General features: G+C 37.9%; 1 protein-coding gene across 24 annotated transcripts in view; it reads left to right on the plus strand.

Moving 5' to 3' along the window:
- LOC131434942 (small conductance calcium-activated potassium channel protein) overlaps window positions 1–16875 on the plus strand; it is an 880455-nt gene that overhangs the window by 682081 nt on the left and 181499 nt on the right. For all 24 annotated transcript variants that reach the window (XM_058602251.1, XM_058602255.1, XM_058602250.1 and 21 more), the window contains 2 exons: window positions 8808–8944; window positions 9235–9463. In XM_058602251.1, coding sequence (XP_058458234.1) covers window positions 8808–8944; window positions 9235–9463 — 366 coding nt within the window. The remainder of the gene's footprint in view (window positions 1–8807; window positions 8945–9234; window positions 9464–16875) is intronic.

The following is a 16875-nucleotide window of genomic DNA, read 5'->3' on the forward strand; positions in this document are numbered from 1 at the left end:
CTCAGGTTAAAATGAAAGGTTTTATAGTCCCATATTGAATTCCTGAATTCCGTCCGGATCAGACTTCTGCTTCCGGAAAATCAGGATCAATATTGTTAAAATATGTTTACCGTCACTAAAAGCGGCGAAGTAAAAAACATAAATTAATTGCTAAACTCGCCTTAAACCATTCCAATCGGTAGTCATTGTCAGTAGACGGCCAAACAAATTAATTTCGGCCTTGATGGTTCCCGGTTTTCGAGTCCCTTTCCCGGTTCGAGTCCCTTTTCTCGAATCGAGTTTGATTATACCGGTTTCCGGATTCCGGTATCGGAAGTAACTAAAATAGTGGGAATCACTTCGTTTTCTCAGATATGGTCTAACCGATTTGAGTACTGATTCACTCTGTAGGTTATACTATTAGTTAATGGACAAACCTTTTTATTTATATAATTATTTTGTATTTTTTTTTTATGATTATACCACTAGGTGGAGGTTTTATTTAGGTTAGTCACTTTTCGTCTTCGACTCTTAGTTCGGTATTGCTCTTCGGTTCAAACCTAAAAAGTATTTTGAAAGTTTCGTGACGGCCTGATTCTGATTTTATTTGCGGCACGTTTCTATATAAAATGCATTAGATTATTAAAACTAATTAAAAAATTGGTTAGGGATCTCTCCAATGTCTTATGCGTATAACGGCATGGAATAACTTTTGACAAATAAACTATTTATTTTCTGTTACAAGGGTTACGTCCAGAATACCCTCATTCTGTTGCGTCTGCCGTAGACAAAAACATATGTTTATCTTTCACTGGTATGAACATGAATCCTTTTGATCTGTACCGAATCAAACAAGTCCCACGCTAACACCCGCATGATGCGCTGTTTGCAGAAATTTTGTTCATCAAGCAGGATTTAAACTAGGTAACCGGAACGGTAACGGACGGTAAAAAAAAACATTTGAAATTCCCATCACTACTAAATGGAACCTGAAAGTGAAAAGCAAATCTAATGGAAGCCAATTGTTTACTTTAAAAAAAAAACTCCCATCGTCATCCTAAATTTATGATACGCATCTCTCTTCATTAAAAAAAATGCCATTCATATCCGAAAACTCGCAAAGAAAAACAAACAGAATAATATTCAATCTGTCGTCATGCTATTAATCTGGTGCTGGTCCAAATTTTGGATCCTCGCGAAAAAATCGTCCATTATCATAAAATTTGATTATCTCTTTAGCACCGGGTATCCTCGTTTCCTATTCGTTATGAAATGCTTCCTTTGCGAAGCACCAACCGGCGAAGGATGCTAATTTATGGTCTCTCAAAGAACGATTTGTTAATGTTAGGGACCAGAAGCAGACAATTAATTTAGCATGAAACCGTTAATCCGGACGTTGGAATGAATCTGAGGTAGATTTGCATGGAAAGACTACCAGCGAAACAGAACATTTGCGATTCACGAATGCTGGTGATCGGATTTGACTGATGAAATTTTCCGCAACTGAATCACTGACATTAATTAGATGCAGCATTGAAATAAAATTTTTAGTCGTTTGTTTTTGAGTAGATTCGTCGCCGTGCTAGGATTTCAATTACACCACAGGATTAAAAACCGGAATTGAGGAACCAAAAAAATATTTTGCTGAAAAAACGCAAGGCTGGTGACTACGTTAGGAAAATAAATGTATTCATGCTTATTCTCTTATTCGTGATTAGTATTGGCAGTTTTTATCAATTTCTGATGAATTTCAAATCCCTGTCTGACCCAATCGTAATCTGCATTTATTGACTACATAAGAAACTTTTTCTCATAGCTACTGTCACAGTCATCATGGCGACAATCTTCCTTCCAGGAGAAACAAATTAATTGAATTAATAATGGCGGTGCTGGGCAGTGTGCTGGGAAAGCAAATTTCCAACCGTTTAGCTAGACGGTTGCTTGGCCGGGTGATAGTGGAGAAAAAAAACTTTCACCCAAGGCTAAGTCGGGGAGCAGGAAAGCAATAAAAGTTTAATTTGAATGTAATTTTCTCCGATTAACCCTCCGCTCGCACAAAATGTCCGTCTGTGTCGGTGTGTCTCGAGCTGTTCTGCTCATCTGCATTTGGATCTGCGCATGTTGTCAGCGGAAGTTCACTCGGGCCGTTCCTTGCTCAGGTGGATGATAGTTTTCTATTACGACCCACTGTCGCCTGCTTGCGATAATGCCAACTGACGATGTGTTGTAATTGCAACAAATTCAACTCAGCGTGAACAGTTTTAGTAAAAGTTGTAATAACACCAGTATTTATTATTTCATTAGTTTTGCTCCATATGAAAGCTATGAGTTTTAGATACGATTGTCCTTACGCTGTAGGTTCAGCGCAAAACGGTAGTCGGTAGTTGCGATCTCAATCACTTCACGAATTTATGTAATTATAATGGTTATAAGGCCTTCGCATAAACAACACACAAGCGAAATTGCTTACTGAACTGGTTCAGTCAGAGTTAGATGTTTGGAAATAGTAAACTGTGAAGGAGCGGATAATTTGTGTATCAAATCTAAGGGTAAAAGGAGGGGTACTACATACGTCAATACCTTTGTGCGTTGAATAAAATTCATTAGATTTAAAATATCTTGTTTGTCAACTTTCTGTATCGAATATTTTTCCCTTGACAAGTCGTTAGTCAAACTGAAACTGAACATAAGAGAACGTATAACGGAACAAAAACACCAGATGAAACTATTAGCGTTATTGTAGTGTATGGAAAATCGTACAAGCAAATCATGCTTTACTCATAGAATGAAACTAAAAGGTTTCCACTATTTATACTTTTCGCCTTCGACTTAACAGTGGATCCAACTTAAACAATTAAAAAGATCTGAGGTTTGTGTCATTTGCTAGAAAAGTGGTTGCACCGAAGTCTTTACTAAATAACCGAAAGATCAGGTAGCGTTAGCAGTTGAACATGAACGGTTAATGCACTGATGAGTCGAAGACTATGCAATCACTGTGAAAAACTACTTTTCAGCCAAAAGTCACATACCATTCGATTCAGTTTGTCGAGGTCGGGAAATTTCTATTGAGATTAAAACTAGTCCCACTGGTCATCTGATCCTTTTTTTAAATTATTTTTTTAAGACTGTATCCGTAAGAAAAGGAACAGACAAAAATGATCACCAAAAATTCATTTTATGTCGAATATTTTTAAAACTCCCAGTCGAGCCCCGACTTTTGAAGACCATTACCATTTTCCGGAGCCTACCTATGCTCATAGTTAGGGCGATCTAGGCTGATTTACCTCTTTCGCGATTTACCGACGGTTTCGCGTAATGGTTTGATGCCAAATCCAACCAAAACAGAGTGTCACTTTCGAGGAAAAGGTGCTCCTGGAGGCATTCTGCTTAATATATTTGACCGTTGATGGTACCGATCGTTATGTACGAAAATGAGCTGAATCATTCGCTTCCACTGACTGCCTGTCACACCATGTACTTCTTGACAAATTTGTAGACCTTATACTTCCGGGACCTTTCAGGAACATCCAAGCGAAGCTTGCCAACACCGAACTCCGGATCGAAAATGTGCTTGGTGTCCGCTTTAATGGACGTCCCGTCGTCCATTACGATGCATTTCGACTGCACCAACAACTGGCGGTACAGCGACATGGACAGGGGATTCACCACCGGATTATGTTTATCGGTTCGGTTAGGCGACTTCTTCACCTTGAAGATATGAAATCCGGCCCATTGCATTGTCTGCTACACGAACCAGACCAAAGGACAGACTATCTTGGCCACGTCCCGAATCAAAAGCTTCGGATTGCGTTTGTAGTTATTCCTGGCCTTCTTTGCTTTCATGGGGTTGAATTTCTTCGCTTTTTTTCCCGCTGCTAGGTCGCCGCAGGTCGATGCCTCTGATTATTTACTAGTTCTATTCAAAAGAAAGTGTTGCATTGTTTTCGAGTACAGTCTATAGCAGTGCAGTTAAACAGGTCTGATCCTTAAAAGTTTAAACCGACCATAATAAACTTAAGTTCAAATGAAAGCTACAGTTTAGTAGACAGCTGATAAATCCAAATAATCTAAGATTCAGTTCTAGATAATTTGTGAATAGTTTCTTTGTGTTTTCTTACAAGGGTCGAAGACAAATGTAACGAAGAAAGGCTCTATAACTTAGTAAGAAAAGTATTTCTTTACCAGACTTGAAAAAGGATTTTTAACTTTCAACTGCAAATCACTGCTACATTATAATACCTTCTATAGCTAATATAGAAATGAATCTGATATGGATATCAAAAAACCTGTTTTAATCCACCTAGTGACACCACACGATGCCATGATGCCTTTCTCATATTACCCATAACAACAAAAATATTACTGTGGATTTCGAAAAAACAACTGCTCATTGAATAGAAATAGAAATGCTTGTTTGAACTTAATCTAACAAACTCTACAAATCCTGTTTACCCTGTAGTTCCGGAACCGGAAGTAGTATCCGCAACAAATTTAGGAATTCCGTATGAAACTGTAAGACTTTTCCTTTGAACCCATAAGTTTATGAAAACCGATTTGGCCATCTTGAAAAAAAAGTGCGTGAGACCCTTTTGCAGTTTCTAATCACCATTTCCAATTCTTCCGAAACCGGATTCAGATGAATATTACCAAAGTCGATTTGTTTGCCAGCAACACATATAACCTACAAATTGGAACAGTTTTGAACCGAGTTAAACCTCTATTTCGATTAAATCAATTAAACGAAATCCAACAAACAAGCGAACCTGCGTTTCTGTTACTTCTGCATATGTAAGTCAAGCTAAACAGCATGAATCAGCAGCATAAAACATGTAGTAGGATTTTTTATTTTTATTAATATTATTGACATCACTACACCACCGGCAATATAATTTATATCAACCGCAGCACCGTCTTTTACCACTATTACACACCAGTAGCAGACATCCGTAACCATTTCGATTTCATCATAGCGTGTACGGAATAGAACAAAGCAGGCATCGTTTGTTTTGTGTTTGCTTCTTCTTTCGGTGTGGTACATATTGTCATTCCATTTGACGATTTGAAAACTTTGACACTCATCGCCTTGTAACTGCGGAACCGGAAGTCGGACACGGATGAAATTTCAAAGTAGCTTTAGTGCACGCTTTAGTTCCGGTATCGAAAGTCAGATTCGAACAAAATGTTCTAGAAATTTTTAGGAAACTAGAATACCCTTCATTTGAATCTTAGTTTGTGAAAATCGGTTGAGCTGTTTCAGAGAAAATTGAATGCACACTTTTTTCTAATTTTTAACATATTACCATGTAACTCCGGAACCGAAAGTCAGATCCAAATTAAATTCAATAGCAGACTATGGGACCAAAAGACCTTTTATTTGAATCTTAGATAGATTAAATCGGCTCAGGCATCTCTGAAAAAAGTGAGTGCACACACACACACACACACACACACACACACACACACACACACACACACACACACACACACACAGAGACGAGAGAGAGAGAGAGAGAGAGAGAGAGAGAGAGAGAGAGAGAGAGAGAGAGAGAGAGAGAGAGAGAGAGAGAGAGAGAGAGAGAGAGAGAGAGAGAGAGAGAGAGAGAGAGAGAGAGAGAGAGAGAGAGAGAGAGAGAGAGAGAAAGAGAGAGAGAGAGAGAGAGAGAGAGAGAGAGAGAGAGAAGAGAGAGAGAGAGAGAGAGAGAGAGAGAGAGAGAGAGAGAGAGAGAGAGAGAGAGAGAGAGAGAGAGAGAGAGAGAGAGAGAGAGAGAGAGAGAGGAGAGAGAGGAGAGAGAGTGAGAGAGAGAGAGAGAGAGAGAGAGAGAGAGAGGAGAGAGAGAGAGAGAGAGAGAGAGAGAGAGAGAGAGAGAGAGAGAGAGACGAGAGAGAGAGAGGAGGAGAGAGAGAGAGAGAGAGAGAGAGAGAGAGAGAGATTTGCTCAGTTCGTCGAGCACGCACCTCCAAAAGATGCTGGTGCCAAGATGCATATTTAATAAAAACTTCAACGTCATTTTACTGAATATAACAATAATGTAAACATGTTGTACTAGAAAATAAAGTTGAGAGTTTCAGCTGTCACCAGAGTTAAAAAAGTCATCTTCATTTAATCAAAACAGACGAAAATGACGAAAAATAAATGTCACTTTCAGCTTTACTTGCAAATTATGAGAAGGAGATCCATGTCCAGTCAGCGACAAAAGTGAAATAGTAGTTTCTAAATTGTGTTTTCTCTTTTCGTTTACCCTTTCAGTCATTTTCGGTTTTCGGTGAAAATCGTATACTGAATAATGTCGATATTGAACAGAAGTTTCGATAATCGATGATGCCAGAAAACGATAAATAATGTTCTACCAGTTGGTGGTCGTATTTAACGTTTGCACATTAAAAGTGGACAAAAACTGTACATTTTTAATGGATTTACCTTCACCCGCACTGCCGAATTTCAGCATCAATCATAGTAACCCATGAGTCAGCAGACAAAATATGGTAACTCTATCAATCGAACTCTAGCCGTGATGGCAAAAACAGTGAAGCAATTTCATTCAGAACTGTGTGCGTTCAAAGAACGGCTCCCCGCCGCGCTGAAAACAGATATCGCGCGGCACTTCGTGAACGCCGGATACGCCCGTTCTGGTATCTACAACTTATAGACACTATCAAACAACAATCAGAGCATCGAATGAAAACCCGTTTCCGGACGACCGACATCCTTCAGCTACAAATGAAACTGAAGAGGAAGACCGAGGAAAGGTGGCTACATCGCTGCGTGTGCTTGGCCGGGAGGTCGGTGCACCTGGTGAATATGAACATACATGTCAGTTTTCGTCCGCCATGGCGAATGTTCCGGTTAACTGCCGGAAGGCCGCTCGCAATGGCGTGGATTTTTTTTGGAAGTAAGCTTAAGCAATTACCATCCGTGGGAAATTTATCAAAAGCAATTATCTGCCTTAACTTTTTTTATCATCCGAAAAAAGTCAATTTTTTTAATACAAACGTTTTAGTGATATTTTGGTTTTGTCTTGCCGTAGAGAATGAGTGACGTTGGCATCGATACTCTCTTTTGTTGAAACGAAAATATTTCCTCTCTCTCTCTTCGTTTGTTTTGAATGCGATCATTTACGAATGAGACAGAAAAACAATGAAGATGAGACAGTTGGATTGCATTTTTCCATTGAAAATACGTGACAATTCAAAGCTCTGGCTGTCACATAAGTGAAACGTTTCAGCGATACGTGTAATAATTCAAAGTCTGCACAAAAAAATTTCCCGTGGACAGGCTTTCTTCTAGTGACTATTTATCATTAAAAACTTGAAGATCTTGGCATACATTTACACAAATTTAAAATTAGGTATTCCAATATTCGAAAAAAATGAAACGTTTACTTTGCTTAATTCCCCAAACTTTACTGCTGTTGTAAAAGGGTTTGCAATGAATACAAAATTAGTATTAGGACTAAAACTTCCACATTATCATCACAGAAGAAGTCTGAGATAAGAAAATATGATTGACCTGCCAGAGATAAACCAAATTGGCATTAGGGAAATTAGCCTTGGTTAGCATCAAAATGAGAAACAGTTTACACGTGAAATGTTGATCGGATGGCATATATAAAATCTTTAAGACAATAGTGATATGGTCTATTCAATCACTTCTTAATTATTCTGTTGCATCTTCCACAAATAAATGCATATTCACCATCTTAGTACGTAATTTAATGCGATTAGATCGTTCACACCTGCAAGAAATATCCATGTGCGGCAGAGCAGATATGCTCTAGAACAGGAGCATCGCAATCGTCTCATATAACACAAAGTTCACGAAGGCATGTTTATTCAAATAACCTAGACTGGTAAATAGAGAACTATCCCTTAAGTAACTCCTCATGTACAGTCCCGAGCAAGGATTAGATGGCAGTGAAATGCACTTCTCTTACCATTTGCTTACAACCGCTCACCTGTCTTTGCCATTGTTTCGTTATGTTACCAGATGGGAAACTTTCACATATATGCACATGTAAATAGTTGCTCGCAAACAAATGAATAGTTTAAAGCTTTGATATTTGAACACCGACTGTTTTCACCTGCTACATTCATCGGAAAGTTGAGAAGTACAAAATATGCTGCATATGTTCTCAAATACTGTAAAATACTTTTATTCGTTTGCTTATATTTTCAAAACGACTAGATTTGGCATTACACTAAACCGATAGTCGGCTTTCCGTAGCCGTACGGAATAACTCATTAGTACACATATAGCGTTTCCGTTTACAATTGTGGCACTACACCGGTGTAGGGTAGTGAAGGATGTCTTGATTACAATAGATTTATCCATCCAAACCATATATTATTCACAGAGTAGTAGCTTCCCATGCATGAATCTCACGGAAATCTGCTTCAAATATGTGCAACTTTTATAAAATTAGTCAACATGAAAATAGTATTGTATTGCAAGAAACATCCGTAGCACCTTCTCAGAAACTTGCAAAACTGTCATCATTTATCATTTTTCCTGACATAGTAAAAAGTTGTATATACAGTATGGCTTTATTAGAAAAGCGAAATCTGTCATCTGAACTCAACCTACCATATGAAGTCACCACAATTCACCATTATAATTCGAAAAAAAAATATGTCAGCAATATTTTATCATTATTCGTGCACTATTCCATGCTCCTGCAAGTGCAACGCTCTTTCCTAGTATTAATGCCTGTAACTAGTTTAGATAACTCAGTATTCATAATATATCCGTTCTAGTTTTAATTGACGCATCCGTCAACCAGTTTCACATATGCTCATGATTTTCATTTCTGTTTGTATCTCTTTCATCGCAGCTCCGAAAGCCTGTGTCCACACTGTCGATTCCCGGATCGATGAAAGCACCGTGTGCCGGTAATCGGGAAACAGTATCGGCTGCATGCACAGAAGAAGCCGGCATCGCGCTCGTGGGCGTACACTCAGAGTATCCCAGGTAAATATTCCTCTTCGTGTTTGTGTGTGTGTCTTCTCTCTGTGTGCCACCCTCCTAGCGTCCTTTCGCGTTTTGAGTCCCATTAAAATCCAATCCGAGCACGTGACTCTCCGATTTTCGGGATTGCAAAAAAGAAGTTCATTAACATAACATTAACGAGTGCAATCCAGCGCCGAAGACATCGTGCGGTTCCAAGACCTGCTTCCGAAACTAACCAAAAACAAAACAATAGAGAATACTTTCCCACCCAACACGGCACCATAACACCATTAATGAATGTTATCATCAAGGTACATGGAGGAGCGAGGCCTGGGAGGCGGCGTCTGTAAAGGTCCCGGAACGGTACAAGGCGGTCCTGGTCAAAAGCAAAAACCAAATGTAGGATATCGACTTGGTCGGCGGAAAGCATTGTTCGAGAAGCGGAAACGAATAAGTGATTACGCCCTCGTCATGGGTATGTTCGGAATTATTGTGATGGTGATAGAAAACGAATTAAGTAGCGCTGGTGTATATACTAAGGTGAGTAAAACAATCTGACTTAAGCTAGATGCATTGCCAAAAAATAACCACATTACATTGACACATGACATTTGGCTTTCACGTCTAACGTTCTTAACTGTCTTTTTCATATTATGTCTCGCCTTCGCGTTTTTTACATGGTTATCTGCTTTCCATTACTTGAAACGTATGTAGGAAATTGTTCTTAATCAAATTGTCTCTAACTGGTTTCGGGCATTAAACTGTCGCAAAGTTTATATATAAAATTTTTATATCCCCTAATAAACAGAAGTTCTAAGCTCTGTCTTAAGTACAAATTAATTATTTATTATTATTATTATTATTATTATTATTATTATTATTATTATTATTATTATTATTATTATTATTATTATTATTATTATTATTATTGTTATTATTTTTATTATTATTATTATGATTATTATTATTATTATTATTATTATTATTATTATTATTATTATTATTATTATTATTATTATTATTATTATTATTATTATTATTATTATTATTATTATTATTATTATTATTATTATTGTTATTATTATTATTATTATTATTATGCAGTATCAATTTGGTCAAGTTGTTGTTCCACCAGGAAGAAAACGCTTCAAAGATTCAGAATAAAATTTTGGAAATGATTTTGAAGTGTCCTCCATAGTTTAGTATAGATGAGTTAGTACAAAACCATTAGATGAAATGTCACATAATATTACAAGAAATTTCGACAAAAATCGATGCATTTCTCAATTGAATCGATTCGCTCTTTGTATTAGTTAGTAACTTTGTATTCGCCCAAACCTTCGTTTACGAACACGTTTTTTTGATGTGGAACACATCTTTATTTTCTATGTAGGGGCGCAAATCAGAAACTCAAGGAAAAACACATGTAGTAATGTGGTCAGTTTCTAAACACTAACAGCTCAGTCTATTTTGTATCAATTATTAATATTATTTCATCATTTGATTGTAAATATTTCTAAAGTTCGATTTGAATGTATCAAGCCACGTATTTTCAATTATAAATGATTGAAATTTTGATTAGTAGCTAGCAGTGTCCTGTTTTGTCTGCTAAAAATCTCCGGCATACCGGATTTCTCTGCCATAGACGACGGTTTTGAAGGAGTAAACGATATATCTAAGGGAAAGCATCGCTCTGATTGGTCAATCGATGCAAATGCGAAGCTGTTGGAAGCACGCGAATCTATAAATAGAGGCGAAATTATAGCTAACGTTTCAATCCTACTCGTAGCATGCTAGAGGTAGGTTGTTGCTAGACAGCAAGACAAAAAGTGCCATGAAAAGATTTGAATCTTTAATTGATATGCTCTGATCTTGTGTTATGCAAGCTCGGATAAAATTCCATGTTATGTCGTTTCACCTGAGAAATTGACAACTACCCAGGGTAAATTTTGAGTGCTTAAGATTAATTTCTAATCTATATAAGATTAACTCGATTGATAATGAGAAAAAGTTTATCGCTTCAATCGGAATCGAAGAATGGTAGAGAAACTTAACGCTATGAAAATAACTGCTTGCATACAAAACCTTATCATAAGCTTTGCGAAGAGAAGCTAAAATATCGAAATCCGTATCGCAAGTATGTACAAATAATTGCATAATTGCATATAATTGCATACATTTGGGATAATGTAATAATTTCGTCGACTATAAAACAAATACAAATCTTGACAAACGATGTTCGGTGTTGGTTTCTAATAAAGATCCATCTAAGCAGAATCTTGTGCAGTTGCAAATTCAAAAGTGTGACGATTGATTAAAAATGTCAATCATTAGAAATTATGGTTGCCTTGTTCCACATCAATGGCTCGAACAACCCTATGAGGCTGATCCTTGTAGTTTTTTACAGTACTTCTTTTTACGGACCAAATCCCAAATAACGTAACCTTTTTGTACGAACCTACTTCGTAAAAAGAGGTTTTTGCCTACAATATTTTTGGGATGGGCTTAGGTCGTCAAATGGTGAGATTGTTCGTCTGCTCGGCAACCCATGGAAGTTGACCATCAATGTCAATTTCCCTTTCTGAGCAGCCTAGATAGTCGTGTAGTGTCGGTAGCGGATTCCCAACTGGTTAAGAATAACACTACGGTCCACCTGTACCGTTGGTATAAGTCCACCAAACAGGTAAGCCGTGTGGCATCCGGCGGAATTATATTCTACCAAGAATTGATCCACTGGTTTCCTGTTCCATGTCGTAAAAGGCCACAAAAATAGGAACTCCTGGGTCAAGGTGTATTTCCGTGCCGATGACTGAATGGCTACAAGAGGTTAAACAATGTGTCGTGAACGGAATATCTGGGGTTTTTCCCTTACTGTGTTAAGCGAAGCTCTGGCACAGTGGACGATTTCATTCTTCGCAACTCGGGGGATTTAAATGATTCAAGCATTTAAAAAAAATCTTCCATGGTTCGCTATAGGCGATTATAAGCCAATATATTTGGTTTCTTCTAGTTGTTGTACGATAAGTTCTGGAGATGTAGTGTTCATTACTTTAATTAATAATGGTTAGAGTAGCACAAATCAATCCCCAGCATAAACGTACAGAAATTATAAATCTATCCAGACTTCTGCAAGAAGATAAAGCTTCTATAGTTTTGATTCAAGAACCATATTTTCAAAAGGGAAACTTCTACGTTGGAAAGTTGTTAAACGCAGTCTTCGTTGCCTTCAACAAGAACGGTATGACTAATCCACGTGAAATGCCTCGTGCATGCATACTTGCAAATAGTGCTCTCGATGTTTCTCTCATATCGGAGCTCACAACTCGAGATATTTGTGCTGGCACAGTTGGTATGACTATTGATGGCATAGACAGGAAATATATCTATTGTTCGGCATATTTACCGCTTCGCCAAGCGATGACTTAAAAAAAAATTTATCATACTGCTGCAAAAGTGATTTATCGCTTATAATCGGCAGTTGCAGCATATGAAGAGGCTTGTTAACTTCGAATTGGTAGACTAAGGAAACTATGCAGAAGAGCTTAAAACCACCGACGCAGAGATGGGTTGGGGGCAGTTGTGTCGGCTCGAAGGGCTTACAAAAATGCTCTACGATCATCTGAGCGAAGTGGTTGGAAAAGCCTTTGCGCAAACGTCTCTAGTCTCAACGAGGCTAGCAGATTAAATAAGTTATTTTCGAAATTTAAGGACTTAAATAACGGTTTCTTAAGAACTTCAGATAATGAGTACTTGTCTGATGAAGGTGATGTACTTCACTATCTTTTTAACACTCACTTTCCAGGATGTATGGAGCCATCACCGACAGCTGTTCCTGAGACCTTTTCTAGTAGTTATGATTCTTGGGCCCTTGCTCGAAGAATTGTGACGATTGAATCGGTCAAATGGGCAGTAGAGAGTTTTGCTCCGTACAAGACTTCCGGAAAGGATGGAGTTTTCCCAGTGTTACTGCAGAAAGGGTATGAGCATGTCAAACATGTTTTGAAGAAAATACTAACTTTTAGTCTTGCGACAGGATATATTCCAAGAGCTTGGCAGGATATTTATTCCCAAAGGCAGGTGCGACACTTATGAGGAAGCGAAGAGTTATGGCGACGACACGACCAGGCACTCCGAAGAAAAATTAGAATAAAAAGTGTTCGTGAGCGATTTACCGCCAGTTACCAAAAATATAGCGACCCCTTGTTAATCATTGAAAAAAATGTTTCCAGCAACACTTTTCTTGTTGCTATAAACTAGTTACCAAGGAACTTTTGCAACACAAATAAACAAATACAAAGTCTTCTTCAATCAGATTAATGAAGTTTTCGCAGGACTTAGCACGCAATTTTTGGCAATATGATTAAATAGGTGAGTAAAAAACTCCGTTGTTTAATACTGGTCGACATTACATTATTGTAAAAAAGTAGAAATAATAAAAACCATATTTTTTCTTTGTATGTTTGCGTCAGTGCTCTATAGTCATACCACGAGTTACCAAGCGATCGAATAAACTGAAGCAAATAGCCTTTACCGTCAGATACGATTATCTGCTAGAAAGCACATGCAATAAATCGAACAGAATGCAGACTACGACCATGGCAAGACACCGTTTTTTCTGATACGTACAAATACTACATATCCACGATAACAGCTACTCAATCCGGAGAAATTCACTATTCAAGAGCCCATTTTCAAGTATAAAACATCATAGACCCAAGACAATTCCTGCGTAACATACACATATTGGGGTTCGGACTGAAATTTTTCACAAAATCACATTAAAGTACAAACACCAAACACAACCCTGTGGCACAATGAACCAGATACAATGGTCATTCGCTGAGATGAAATCTACCTTACAATTCTTTGTGATTTTTTAAGAAATTTTTATTTTATTAAATGACTAACAATAAAAATTGAGAGTTTCTTATTGTTTACTGTCTTGTGTATTGATTACTAAGCCGTTGAACGTTTATGTTGAATAATATTCGGAGAGCTCAGTTTCGTAAAACTGATAAAAATCGTTTAAATTGTGCCGCAATAATTCGAAATTTCATTGAAAAGAGTAAATTTTTTTAGTTTCACAATAATTATTAATTATATTCCTCAAATGATGATAAACAATTATAGGTTATATTAAATTTAGCAATTTGAAAAGGCTTCTTCCAATATTTATTTGCATTACTATGAAAAAACGTTTTTGATTTCGTATAAATACACGGGATCAATATTATGCTTCGCATTATCGTACATAGGAACCCGATCAGTTCGACTACTGGGCCGTAGTTAAGGATTTATTTCCCGAGCAAAGCTAGAATTCCAAGTTTAACAAATTTACTTTCCCGCACATGGATTTCTCCTGCTTTCCTCCGTGGACAAGATGAGACCTACTACTTCTTTCATACCAAAGTGTATGATCTACAATATGAAAAAAATCGAGTTAAGGTCCGTAACAAAATGGTAATTCAAAGCTAACCTACGAATGTGCCATTTTTGTTACATTTTGTGATAATTCTGGGCCCCGGTGATAATATTGAATATTTTCTACTGCTTCTGATTCACAAAAATCTTATCTCCTTCTGATTCTCAAAAATTACGTGTTGTTTTTCTTCTGAGATTTTTTAAAATATATTCCAATGAAACAACATACGTAACCATGGATAACTGTTATTTTAAATCAACAGTTTTCGACAATTGTTGCCAATTACAATAAATTTTCAAGCAATTTCGTTTTGACATTACCAGTTACTGGGGGGTAGTTGAATTTGCGATACAGTTTTTATAGACGAGTGGCAGGTCGTGTCGTCGGTTAAGGCCAGTCTTAGCTCACTATATCCGGAATGTTGGCTTGGGCGTGCATCTTCTACATGGAATGCAACATGCTTACCAGCGTGGAAAGTCCACTACAACCCTGTTACATGATGTTGTGTACAACATTGAAAAATCTTTCTCACAAAAGCAAACTTGCTTGGGAGTTTTCTTAGATATTGAAGGTGCCTGTTGAGCAATGGTGTTGTCAGGTTGAATTATCTGTAAATCCGGGCAAAACATCAATGGTGCTTTTCACTCATCGTAGTATAATCACAGGAGCTCGTCCATTACAGTTCTTCGGTTCAGAGGTTACTGTGGTTGATCAAGTTAAATACGTCGGGGTTATTCTTGATTCAAAACTGAATTGGTCTACTCACATTGACTTCAGGATTAAAAGAGCTTGCATGGCTTTCGGCCAATGCAGACGAGCTTTTGGAAAATCATGGGGACTCAAACCCAGATACATTCATTGGATCTACACAACTATCGTTCGACCAATTTTAGCATATGGATGTCTTGTATGGTGACAGAAAGGAGAAATTGCGATAGTTCAGTCAAAGTTAAATCATCTCCAAAGAATGGTCCTAATTTATTTATTTAACTAATATACATAATCAACATACAAAATATGGTCCTAATGATTATTTCTAAGTATATTTATCAAAACTAGTTTTAATACGACTGCGCGGTACATGGAAATTCAATCCCGTCGAAACAGCATTGAACGAACGTTACAATCCAATAATGGCGTCGTTGATTCCATAATTAGTACGGCGTAGAGGCATTCTGAGGAGGTGGTTGTTGCGAAGAGCTCGTGCGCGAACATTTATGTTTATTTGACTAAGAAGTGCTGAACAATCGACATTGTTTTTTTTTTCATTTTCTTCCGTAACAACACCATCATCGCCCACGGAAGGCCGCTCCAGTTATCAACAGCATGCGGGCCACCCGCCGGGCTCTCGTAGGCCTGGGGGTGTTTCCCGCGGACCCACACGGACCGAAGGATGCGGCCAGCGCTAAATATTTACCAACGCCATATGGAAGACTCTCATGCAATATTCAATTCACCGGCCACTGCCGATCGCCAGCTGAAGGCTGGATCTGCCAAAGTCGACCACTGCGACCCAAATATGACATTACCCAATGATACAACACTAGTTTTAAGTTAGTCTTTAATTAAAATAAGTAAAAGCCCTTGGCATCTTAGAGCTTAAGCAGTGTGCCTTAAACATTATATTATTGAATAAAAAAAAATCGACATTGTTTAACAAAACGTCGGCGGGACAGATCACGCCGCACTTTCAGTGTATCGAGTCCGATAAGCAGTATGCGGCTTTCATCACTCGGCATCTGATGAGGGTTATTCTATGATCACTGGCGAAGAGCGAAACGAACAAGTCTACACTGTATTGATTCTGAAATTTCCTCTATGGTAAAGCGGGTTCCATACCGCCTAACAATATTCGAGCATTGAACGTACAAGCGAGCAGTAGAGAGACTTCAAACAGTAGATATCTGTGAAGTGCTTAGCAGTTCTCATTACAAATCCCAGGCAACGTGAAGCCTTTGCAACAATGTACTCAATATGTTGCTAGTAGTTCAGTTGTTCGTCAAGAAAAACCCCAAGATCCTTGGCACATGTGACTCTATCTATCGTAGATCCTAGGAGACAGTAAACGAAACGTACAGGTGATATTTTCCGTGTGAACGTGATAATCGAGCATTTACTGATATTTAATGTCATTCGGTTAATCTCGCACCACTCCGAAAACAATTTCAAGTTGACTTTGGAGGGAAATGGCATCCTCTGTTGTCTTAATAATTTTAAATAACTTAAGGTCGTCGGCAAATGATAATCGTGGGACACTCAGTAAAAAGTTCACGTCGTTGAAATACAGGAGAAAAATTAGTGGTCCGAAATGACTACCTTGTGGAACATTTCTTCAAAACGACAGCGGGGATGCCATCGGGTCCTAGAGAATATGAAGAATCCATTTTAGCGATAGCCTTTTGTGCAGAGCTAATATCAATATTGATGAATTTCAACGACTTACTCAAAACAGGAACGTTCCGTGTTGCCTGGGAGATTTGATCCGCTGTTAAAATATCTCTAGAAAAAATGGCGATGACAGGAGCATTCA

The sequence above is a fragment of the Malaya genurostris genome, chromosome 3 (assembly GCF_030247185.1).
Source record: "Malaya genurostris strain Urasoe2022 chromosome 3, Malgen_1.1, whole genome shotgun sequence".
Classification (NCBI taxonomy): Eukaryota; Metazoa; Arthropoda; class Insecta; order Diptera; family Culicidae; genus Malaya; species Malaya genurostris.